This window comes from Acartia tonsa, chromosome 9 (genome assembly GCF_053477335.1).
Source record: "Acartia tonsa isolate MP-2025a chromosome 9, ASM5347733v1, whole genome shotgun sequence".
Lineage (NCBI taxonomy): Eukaryota > Metazoa > Arthropoda > Copepoda > Calanoida > Acartiidae > Acartia > Acartia tonsa.
Window position 1 is genome coordinate 22,816,941 of NC_137268.1, and position 12,126 is coordinate 22,829,066.

Here is a 12,126-nt window from a genome sequence, read left to right on the forward strand (position 1 = left end):
CTTACAAGTGGCACTTTAAATGTTTTTTTTTATTTCAAATATGTCTATGTTGCGTTCAAATCTCTTCGCAGAAGCAAGAATATTTTTAAAAATTCGATTTTTTGTGGTTTCTCTTGGGAGGGTGGTGGTACCCTCCTCTCTAAAATAGTTATAAACCTTCCCGGGACCTATAAGAAGCTACCCTGTTAAGGAGAACCTAATCGGCTCAGCGGTTAGCAAGATAATTCAGTACAAACATACAAACACACAGACATCCTGTTACTTCATTATAGGGATAGTATATGTAAAAGTAATCATGTTAACTCAAAATATCTGTTTTACCTTTATAAATGACAATATTAGATTTATTTTTAACAATACAAAAAGGAATCCATTTTCCTGCTTCAATCAAATCTAAATGCATGAATAATCTATAATACAAAGTAGCTTGATGTCTGTCCGTCTGTCCCTTAAGATCTCGGTAACCACTGAACCGATCGGATTCTACTCTTCAGGTATTATATGTTATTCAAGTGTTGTAGTATTTTTTATAAAACGTAAAACAAGGGAAAAATTGTCGTCAATTTAGCTTGCTAACATGAATTTCGTTCATTTGTCAGTTAGTTTATCCAGTAGGAGGGGAGGGGATGGGGTAAAGGGGTGAAAGTGAGGAATGTTTTTTTTAGCCCGCTGCAGATTTCACTTTATTAGAGAACAGGAAAATCTGTAGAAAGATCCAAGTAATAATATATCCATTAACATTATGAACATTTCTCGTTAATAAAAATGAAAGTCCTGACTGTGTACGGTATTGAGTTGTACCTGTTTAAGGGCAAAGGCATTCCCCCTACTTATACTTTAAATTTATACCTTTATGATTGTTTTTTTTGTTTATTCTTATTCTTATTCGGATAATCATTAAAGCAAAATAAAAATATTCAAATAAGTATTGTTCCCCCGTTAACTTTTAAATCGCTACATTATATAAATTCTCCATAGTAGGCACTTTTTTTGTGGCGAGTAAGTAATAGCTAACCAACAAAAAGTTTCACTGAACGGGAGAACCATATCGGTCAAGCTGTTAGCGATATACTTCGCTACACACAGACATCCTGTTACTTTTATATAAGGTTATAATTTAAGAAATAAAAACCGTTATTTATAAAATTAGATGAGAAATTTGTTAGACTGAACCAGCCCATGGAAAAATCTGTCAGATGACCTAAAAAATATTTGAAACACTACATGACGATTCTTGTTACAAAAAGGTAAAATTAAGGAAACGTCACAACTTTAGCCATAATCAGTAAAATATGATTATGATGTAATGCCCCATAATCATATCAAAATCTTCAAAACCATAAAGAACTTAAAGGGCGATAAATTGATGTACATCCCCACATCCCCGCCAATGATAATGCACAAAATTACCCCTTCTGTAGATTATAGTTTGTTGTGTAAAAGTTTGGATACTTAATTTAATGAACCAACCTACTAAAATTTAATATAATTCCCAAAGTTGTTAAGTCAATGATTAAGAAAACGTTATTATAAACTTTGGGGACTAGTTTCATGAACAGCCCAATGTTTTCTCCCTCTTTGACAAAACCCTCACTTTACTTTTTTAATTTGAATTATAAAATTGGCTTATCTCTACAATGTTATTTAATGGCAACTATAAATCTTCCTAGAAAAGCAGAATAATAAACATAGTAGCTGCTGTTTTTGAGATATTATGTAACACAACTGACAAAATTTCAACTACCTTAACAAATAGTAAGCTTACCGAACGAAAAGAATCCATTAGATTTGTTTGGAGTTTTGAAGATGTAAATTCCTTTTGAATATTCCCAATATTGAAATTTTGCCATGTAACAAACTGTGAGGTCAGAGAAGCTTCCACTAGGCAGTTTTCATTTCATTACTCTATTTATTCTTTATTGCATACATGATTTATATTTCAGTATGGCTACGAAACCTATTTATATCCGCTTGGTTCACAGCCGCATTGAAAAATCATGTTTAGCATCGTATAACAGATAATTTTTTATGCATATTAAATTTTAAAAAATCATAAGATTATTACCAGTTTTGTTTTCTTTTGTTCTTTAAGATTTAATAAAGGGTATTTATAAAATTTTTCGGGGTTTGTTTAGGTTATGTAGGGGTAATATAAGCCCTACAAGTCCATTTTGGTTAGTGTCCCACAGGGTTACCGCAGGTACTCCAAACAAATTGAAAAATCGGTTGTGGTCAGTTTTTACCGCAAAAACATAATGTAAGTTTGTACATTTTTGTATGAAGTTAATTAAATGATTTCCTTTTAATTGGTGTCAGCTTGGCATAACTAAATTTGTAACTTCGGTCTAAATACAAACAAAAAGTCAGGGATCTTAAGGGATAGGACAATAATCGATAAATTGATGTTCATCCTCAATAACACCTTCTATCACTAGTTAAAAAGTTTGGACACCGTTAGTTTGAACTAATTATTAAAGATTTAAAGATTTTTTAAGCCAAAGATTGAGAGAACATACTTTCTCGTATTCATTCGAATCCGGTGGATAGGAACCGGTTCTCATCCATACGAAAAAACTATGTCTAGCATCGTATTATATCCAGCTTTCTACGAATATAAAAATGTACAATAATGCCAAAGGCACGGGCTAAAAAACTGGTTTTTATCTAATAATTGTTCATTCTATATCCGCGGAAAGCTGTTTATAATACGATGCCAGAAATAACTATTCCCTTTGTTCCAATACCACTCCCCCTGTTTATTGTGATTAAATCCCCTAATTAGCGAAGCCAACAACTAAATTTAAAACTGAAGCCAAAATGCAGTTTAACAAAAATCTAATTTCCTCATTATATCATTAAGGTCAGACAGACTTACAAAGCGATTTATGGAGTAAATTTATCATTGTTAAAGCGAATACACAAAATAATTTTGCCGAATATCCTTAATAGAAGGATAGACGGATATTTTGAATTATTAAAAAAAACTGTCACTATAGTTGCTATTTAGACGTAATGGCCCTTGTCAAAATTATGACAAAAAACTGTAAACTTAGTTAATAATAAACAAATATACTTGAATTAAAATTTTCTCTTGAAAAGCCCTTAATATTTCCGTTGTAATAATTAAGCAGTTTCCTTATTTTAAATGGACTGTAATCGAGAAAATTTCTCATCAGATTATCAAACTTTAACATCATCTCATTCATATAATCTCAAAGATAGGGCAAAACTGTCTCTCGTTTCTTTTTCTTTGATAATCAGATGAGAAATTTTTACGTTTACACTCCCTTTAAAGAGGTAGTGTGTATGCTTATTTTTGTGTGTGTCTGACCGTACCAAAAGATCTTTTTAACTAATGAAAACTTTCTTTTAACAGAGAACCTGAGATAATTTTAGCTATTTTATTGCTCCCCCCTCCCCTCCCAAGGAATTCAGAAAGACATAATACAAGAAGATTCACAAAAACAAAGCATAAATACATACACGTTATGTTACTTTTATAACACTAGCGTATGCGCCCCTAGCATCTAACAGTTATGTAATAGAAGTGGTAAGAAAAAAGTAGCAAAAAAGCATAAAGCAATCCAAAGACTTAAATATGAAATTAAAAAGTCTAAAACCTTTCAGAAAATGGATAACTCAATGGTTCTAATACTTAAGTTACAGACATAAAATACCATACTACTTTGTATAATCCTATTACATAAATTAGTAAGCTTTTCTGTCTGTAGCGAAGAGTATCGCTAACCGCTGAACCGATAGGGTACTCCTTTACAATGAAGGCTCACATAGGTCCTTACTCCTTTGAAGACAGAGTTCCCTAGATGCTTGGGGTTTCAGCCGCTAGTAGGATATATAGTAAGACACTTAATTTTATATACAGACAACATACATGCATTATTAAGACTGCGACTGCGTTGCGCCTTTTTAATTTGCCTGGTAAAAGTGTGGGGTCATCGAATGTAAGTACAGTCTCTTTATTTAGTTGAGCTTCAACTCCAAATATAATCATTAAGAATAACCTAAACAAAATATTCTAAAATTTAAAAGATGTAGCACTTTATTTACATGCAAAAAGTTTATGAAATAAATTTTTTTCGATTGGTTAATTTTAAAGACTTGTAAGGAAGATTTGTTGCTATTAACAACATAACATCTAAAATAATATTTAGGTTATATTGGAAAATAATAAAGTAACAGGATGTTTGTTTGTCTGTCTGTCTGTTTGTTTGTCTGTTTGTGTGTACCGAAGGATCTCGCTAACTGCTGTACCGCTCGGGTTCTTCTTATAGGTCCCGGGAAGGTTCATAACTATTTTGGGGGAGGGTAACACCACCCTCCCGAAAGAAATCGCCCATAGAAAAAAATTCCCCTACCACCCCAAAAAAATAATTTTTTTCTTTAAATTTTTTTTAACTAAAATTAAAAATGGGGGGAGGGCAACCCACCCACAAAATATAAAAATAATAAATTGGGTTATACAATTTGACTCTCCCCCCCTCAAGTGTTCCTTGAGGCCTCTAAAGGCATAGCAGCTAGTATTGGAATAAACTAAAAGAATGGTGTATATAACAAATTACTATATTTGATATTTTTTTGCTTCGACGGACATACTGCCATACAAATACTTATAAAGTATGCTACTCTTTGCAGCAAAACATACCATATTATAGAAATATGATATAAAACCATGTCCTTATGGTTCCACATATTAATATTGACTGGCAGAGTAAATTTGGTACACATTAATAAGTCGAGGTTTCTCACTGTTTTAAAGGCGAAGCTTATTATGTAATTAGGATCGGTCTGTCTGTACTAAAATGCAATTTTTTTCGTTAATTTAGACATGATAGAATTGTCCTATCGATTTCAAACGTTGCATGATAATTACTATAACAATATTGGAATACAACTCAATAATCAGATTTTTGAAAAACTGATTCCTAGAACAACAAGACACAATATTATAAAAGAGGTTTCTCTATATATCAAATCTTAAAAATGAATGTAGTATGTCCTTTTCTTGCATCATGTATTTAAGCAATTTTCAACAAATTTATGTAGAATTTTTATACTTAAGATTTATGTTCTGCTTATTAAGTTCTGATACTCTATTCGTTTGGCCTTCTTTCTCATCTTAAAACATTGGATTTTATGGATTTTGTCAAGCTTGTTGTTTTTTTCAGTTTACAGGAACAGGATGTCTGTGTGTCTATCTGCAGCTTAAGATCTCGTTAACCTTTAAAATGACATAGTTCTCCTTTACAGTGCAACCTCTTTTAAGTCCAAGGAAGGATTACAGCTATTTTGGAAAGGGTACCTCCATAACAGTAGAAACAGCTAGTATTATCATAAATCAACAAAAAAAAGATTACGAGGCACAATTGGAATAAATATCTGTGACAAATATGTTAACTCTTTTTGAAGGATCTTAAAATGCTTTGTAAAATTTTATTTTGTAATATATCAGAAAATTTTAAAAAGTGCACAAACAAATAAAATATTTTTTAAACGATTTTTTATCTTTCATAAAATGCAATTCTAAAAATTTTTATTAAATTACTTAAAGAGGATGATAACACCAATAAACAAATTAAGACAGCCTTTTTACGTCAATCTTTGTAAGAAGCATATAAAAAAACATTTTCCTGTAGAAACCTCTTTCATTGAATATTACATAGATAAACGGACAAAGTGAGCTTTTTGGTGCTGAGAATCTTCAAATTTCTTATGCACAGATAAACTTTTAGAGATATAGAGTAGCTTCGCTACTAAAAAGCAAAGCAAATATTCTGTGTTGTCAAGGACGATAACAGAAAATTAAAAAATACAACTTTAAAAGCGAAGCTTTCTCATGAATAGGGTCGGTCCGTCCGTAACGAATAGCTCTTTTTTATAATTTGAACATCTCTATAATTAAATCCAGATTTTCAAAAACTCTTCTCTAGTGTTATTGTCCTATCTTTTTACTTTAGATTCTTGCTTTTGTAAATGTTGTCATCCTTGTTTAAAAAAATTTAGTAGCTACTTCAACGTTTTATCTACCAAGACAAATTTTGTCCATTGGAACGTACCGCCGGTCTCGAGGAGCTAGATTTGTTAGTGTCACCTAGCTGCAACTCTCACTTACTCGTAGATACAGCCGTTTAAACCGTTCCGTCAGAAATATCAATGTATTTTTTAACCCTTTTGTACCATGTCCTAAATTCTAGGTCAGATTGAGACTAAGTTAGTTATACTTTTTACACTTAGAGTCAGTCCGCCCTAGAATTATCAGTTTTCCTACTCAAATTCTACTGCCAAACCCTTATCCCTAGCCTTCAAAAATTATCAAACAAACCGCTAGGACGTCATTTCCTCTAGCCTGGTTTTAACCCAGAATTTGTTTAATAATCCAAAAGCGGAGGATATTCTGCTTTACATAGTTTCTAATAATGTTGGGATTAACCCTTCAATTAATTAAAGAAAACCAGTCATTAATTTTCAGTATTTTATTTTCAGTTCTAAAATTTCAATTTAATATTAAAAATATTCTATTACAGGTGCTATTGTTGTATGAAGTCACATCACAAATGAACGGGCTTATGGCAATGTATAGAAGCTGAATCTGATGTAGTGGTACTCCGAAAACTGATACAGAGCTTCCTTTTCATCCTATATTTATAGAACTCTGCCAGTGAAAGTTTTAATATGCGGAGGTGAGCTTAACCCTTTTTTGTGATATGCCTTCGTTTAAAACAGTGATAATATGTTAAAAAAATAGCAAGATCACAAAGTTTTTTAAGAAAATGTTTAAGATATACTATATCATTAAAAACTATTTTATATTACTGGTCTATCAAAAATTATTATAAAAATGTTATCACATTCATTGTTATATTTAATTAAAATTCACAAAATTGATAATCTATTATTACATTATATTTATACAAAATTCTTATTTATGATCATATAATTTTCTATATCCGTTTTCCAAGAGAAAAAAATATACTATTTTGGTAAATTTGTTGTTTTATAAAAACGTTTATTAAAGTAGAAAGTATGTTTGTCTGTAATGATTTTGTTAGTACAAAGAGTTGAAGGTTGTAGCGCGTTTTATTTTAACTAGGCCATTTTAACATAACTGGATAAAACTGGATATAGAAAGTGTTTTATTTAAATGATTTTTTATGCACGTTAAAAAGGGAGTGTTCGTCCCAGTCTTTGTTAGGTTGGGTGATTTTGATTTACTTATGTTTTTAGTCCCCGTAAACAAAGACAGGGTCGAGTACCACGGATTTTACTATTTTAATACTGTTATTCTTATAACTTTCTCTTTTAAAAAGGTCAAAATAGTACTTGTTATATTTCATTGTGATATAGTTTTTAGAACTGTTCTTGGGATCTCATACGATCCACCATAATAAACATAGAATCTACAATCTTTATAAGACAAGTAATAGTTATTTATCACCCGCGACCGTGGCTCAACACGTATCGCATCCGCTCGTCGTCGGGAAGGTGATATGTTCGAATCTCGGTCCGACACCGCGTCATAACTAAAGACGTTAAAAATGGCTCCTACTGCTGCTATGTCAGGTGCGCGACATAAATAGATAGAGTATGGGGAATGCCTTGGCCCAAAACAGGCGCAACTCACTACCATGCACAGTTAGGACTTCTCAGACAAAGGTCGTGCAATCACAGGGTTGGTTGTCTGATGGGCAAATGGACGCTTTACACCGCAATCATAGGGCTTAGGGCTGACAATCCTATCCCATATCCATAAAAAGCCACATTGTTACAGAAACTCTGACAAATTGTCAGCGGCCTATACTCCCCCCTGTGGAGTGAAAAGGGCTTGTTACTGTTACTGTTTAATAGTTATTTAGACAGCTTTCTAGGGTAAATTATTAAAATTCAAAGTATTGTTTTTTATTGCCATTGGAAAACCATGATTTGGATTAATTTTGATTTTGTAAAATCTAAAATTGTACCTAGGGCTTATTATGAAAATTATGAGCGACTTTTTATTACTTCTTTTAAATCCATAAGTAACGCAACATGAAAATTTTCTAAAATAATAATAATAATAATAAAGATGATTATTAAAATACAGGATATAAATATTAAACGTAATCGTCCATATTAAGGATTGGCCTTTGAATAGGTCAATTCTTTAATTTCCACATTGTTCATTAAAATGTAATAAAAAGGACGCTGATAAAACTCTTATCTTTTTAAAAGCGAAGCTTTACTATAATTAGGGTCGGTTACATGTGTTCGTTAATTTATACATGTTGGAATCCCTATAGATTCTTATAATAATAAGTTATGATTTAGGAAGCAACTATATAATCGTCCGTATGTCTGTTTAAAACATGAAGACTTTTTACTTTTTTACAATAAATTTTTATATGTAAACAGATAGCTATTTTTTTTAATTTGTACATGTTAGAATCGTCCAATTGATTTTAAACTTTGCATTATGATTTCTATAACGATTAGGTAATATTTGGAAAGCGTGGAGACTCAATAATCATTACCACAAAGCCTGTACGTAAATTTAAAGCATAATGATTTTTAACTTTTTTGACAACAACTTTTGTATAATATAATTATCCAATTCATCTGATTTTTTGTAATATCGATTACAAGGAAAACAAGGTACAAAGGCATCTCTATAATCAAATCCTAAAAATGATAGTATGCCATTTTTCTGCATTCATGTATTTTTGCAACAAATTTAAGGACAATTTTGTTTAGACATACAAATTAATGTCCTGATTATCAAGTTTAGCCCTTAGACGCAATTTCTCCAAAACATTATTAGTTTTGCATTTTTTGGACATATACGTTCATGTTTAATTATAGGATTAGAGTTATTAAAATAATCACAACTAATTTCTGAGATATGGTAATTTAGTATCATTAAAGCTATGACCTAGAGTTTAATTCAAAATGAAGTTTTTTACGAGAATCAAGGTATTTTTTTCTGGTAGCGGAGCTAATCTATAAAAAATGTTAGTTCTTACGTTAATTCTTGGTATTAAACGTTTCTTCTTTGTTTATTGACATATTAAAATTTCTATTAAAATCAAAATGCCAAGAAAGCATTTTATAAAAAATTAAACAACAGTTCAGCGGTTTCCATCCATGCCGCAAATACTTGCTCACCAGGGAAGTTTGTGTGGAAGCTCCCTTTATTTTTTATTTCAAAACTAGAGGCTGACCCCCGAGCATCTAGGACGTCCAATGTACATGTATTTGAGGGTTTAGGAAGATGCTAGAAAAATAGCTCAAAACTAAAAAAATAAAGCAGCTAAGCATCGGACATAAAATCCTTACTACTTTATAAAATAGGAAAAAAGAGGTAGTGATATAGAGGGCCAGACAAATGGAGGAGGAATTATTCAACTAAGAAATCAATTATCCACAGCTCATCAAAATCTAAATGACCCCAAAAAGATTTTCAAGGTAAAATTTATACTCAAGATAAAAACGAAGATTTTTATTTTCTATTTTTTTCTTGAGGATGTAGGGGGGATCTAAAGGGAAAAGACAATGGCCGACAAATTGATGTACATCTCCAACGATGATATACAAAATTATTTCTTCTATAGATTACAATAATTGGTTGAATCTTTGGACACTCAACTTAATGAATCAACCAATCAAAATTCATTATAAATCCCCAAAGTTGTTAAGCTATCGAATAAGAAAACGTTATTGAAAACTTTGGGGACTAGTGTAATAAACAGCCAATTGTGCCCTTCCTTCCTGACTTTTTATCCTATACGGTCCTGTATACATTTTTTGGTCTGTCAGTCTGTCGGTCATGCTTATAATAGTTATTTCTCGCATCGTATTATAAACGGCTTTCCGCGGATATAAAATGTACAATTATAATAATTATTAAAACTGGTTTTAATCTTATGATTGTACATTTTTATATTCATAGAAAGCTGGATATAATACGATGCTAGACATAGTTTTTTCATATGGGTGAGAACCGGTTCCTATCTATCGGATTCGAATGAATACGAGAAATACATAAACCACATTTTTTTATGACAACTTAACTTTTGCGCTTTAATTCACTTTGTCCGTTTGTCCTTTTCATAATTCTCTCTTTACATATTTCCAGTATAGCTTTCAGACAGATTAATATCAACTGGGTTAGAACTGCCATACTGAAAAATCCTGTATCGTATTATATTTTAGACAGTTTTCTACAAATTACAAAATAAAAATCATAATATTAGTATAAAATTTTATTTTAAATTTTAAATCTGCGGAAAGCTGTCTATAATACAATATACAGGGTGTTTCAATAGAAACGTCTTTTTTAAATTCGTAATTATGCATAGAAAATAAAACAATTATATAAAATGCTTTATATATTTGGAAAACCTATTCTGGGACATTTATGTTTCAAATATTTGAAAATTATTTTTTCAATAACTTATGCCTCAAAAACCGGTTTTTCCAAAGGCCTTATTTTTGAAGATTTACGGATTTAAGGTTGTGGAAAAAATGTGCACATTTTTAAAATTCAAATTGCGCGGCTTGCATTAATAGTAGAAAAACGTCATGCATATCGTTAGAATCGTCATAAACTCTTGTTTCTAAAAATAAATGTACTATTATAAAGTGCTATTTGTAGTTTAGGAGCTACGTTGAAAAATGTGAGAAATGTTGAAAAGTTTAAAGAAAATTTAAACATTTTACCACGTAGTTCCTTTACTATACATAGCACATGAATGGTTCCTATACATCCAAAAACTAGAGTTCATGACGATTCTAACGGTATGCATAACGTTTTTTTACTATTAATACAAGCCGCGCAATTTGAATTTTCAAAATGTGCACATTTTTTCCACAATCTTTAAATCCATAAATCTTCAAAAATAAGGTCTTTGGAAAAACCGGTTTTTGAGGCATAAGTTATTGAAAAAATAATTTTCAATTATTTGAAACTTAAATGTCCCAGAACAGGTTTTCCAAATATATAAAGCATTTTATATAATTGTTTTATTTTCTATGCATAATTAAGAATTTAAAAAAGACGTTTCTATTGAAACACCCTGTATAACTTTATAGTATGCTAAAGATGGGGATGAGAAGAAGTTTATTAGACTGATAGAAGAGAGAACCAAGAATCTTGACATCAATATGGTTGATGAAAAAAAATGTACTGCTCTCCATTACGCAGCTAGGTATCTTTTCATACATGCTTCTTTAAATAGATACTAGCGCCTTCGCCCCTAGTCTCTCTAGGGGCTATGCCCCAAGAGGTAATTAAAAAAAATAATTAAATAAAAAAATGGAAGTGCACCACTGATTTCGAACTGATTAAAAAAAAAATGGAGGGGGATTTTTTTTTTGGCGGAGGGGTGGGTGGTGTCCCGACCCCCAAGTTAATAGCCTAAAACCACCACAGGACCAGTAGGTATATTCTCTGAAGAGTAGAATCCAATCGGTTTAGTGGTTACCGAGATCTTAAGGGACAGATGGACAGACGGACGGACAGACAGACATACATCATTCTACTTTGTATTATAGATAGAAGTTATAGATAGTCAATCTGGCATTACAATTCCTTAAACTTAAAAAGGGATTTATATCCTATTAATTATGTTTTCTTTCTGTTGAGGAAACTAGAGTCAGTCAATTTTCATCAAATTATTAAATGTTAAAGTTTTTGTTCCCATTAATATCAAATATGGTTATAATTCTATATATTAAAAGTTCTATTTCTTTTATTTGAAAATTTGAAGTAATTTTATGTAATTTTTGGTAGTTTAATTTGTTTAGTGCGTATGGATGTTTCATCCTTGTTATTTTTCCTATTTTCATGATTTCAAATAAATTGAAACTTGTAGAGGGCTAAAATAACGACCCCCCCCCTAAACCTTCTTTACCCCATTCCCTCCCGTCCTACTGAATGAGCGAACTGAAAAATAAACGAGTTCCATGTTAGCAAGCTAGATCAACGACAATTTTTGCCTTATCATAATATCCACGTATTTTTGTAGGTATTCTCATGTTGAAATAGTCAAGTATCTATTTGAACGTGGTGCTAACACCCAGCTCAAAAATTCCGACGACATGACACCATTTCTATTTGCATGCAGGTAAGGGCAA

General features: G+C 31.3%; 1 protein-coding gene and 1 long non-coding RNA gene across 3 annotated transcripts in view; one reads left to right on the top strand and one right to left on the bottom strand.

The window, feature by feature from the left end:
- Positions 1–320: 320 nt before the first annotated feature.
- On the bottom strand, positions 321–1,877 carry LOC145328248 (uncharacterized). The gene is made up of 3 exons (XR_013882407.1): positions 1,766–1,877; positions 1,133–1,201; positions 321–393 (listed from the first exon to the last, which is right to left on the bottom strand). It is a non-coding gene; the product is annotated as an uncharacterized LOC145328248 (long non-coding RNA).
- Positions 1,878–8,837: 6,960 nt separating this feature from the next.
- The window catches only part of LOC145328533 (transient receptor potential cation channel subfamily A member 1-like), a 30,324-nt gene continuing 27,035 nt past the window's right edge, over positions 8,838–12,126 (top strand). For both annotated transcript variants that reach the window (XM_080172247.1, XM_080172248.1), the window contains exons 1-4: positions 8,838–8,964; positions 9,343–9,456; positions 11,083–11,198; positions 12,018–12,116. In XM_080172247.1, coding sequence (XP_080028373.1) covers positions 8,941–8,964; positions 9,343–9,456; positions 11,083–11,198; positions 12,018–12,116 — 353 coding nt within the window. In that variant the 5' untranslated portion in view covers positions 8,838–8,940. The remainder of the gene's footprint in view (positions 8,965–9,342; positions 9,457–11,082; positions 11,199–12,017; positions 12,117–12,126) is intronic.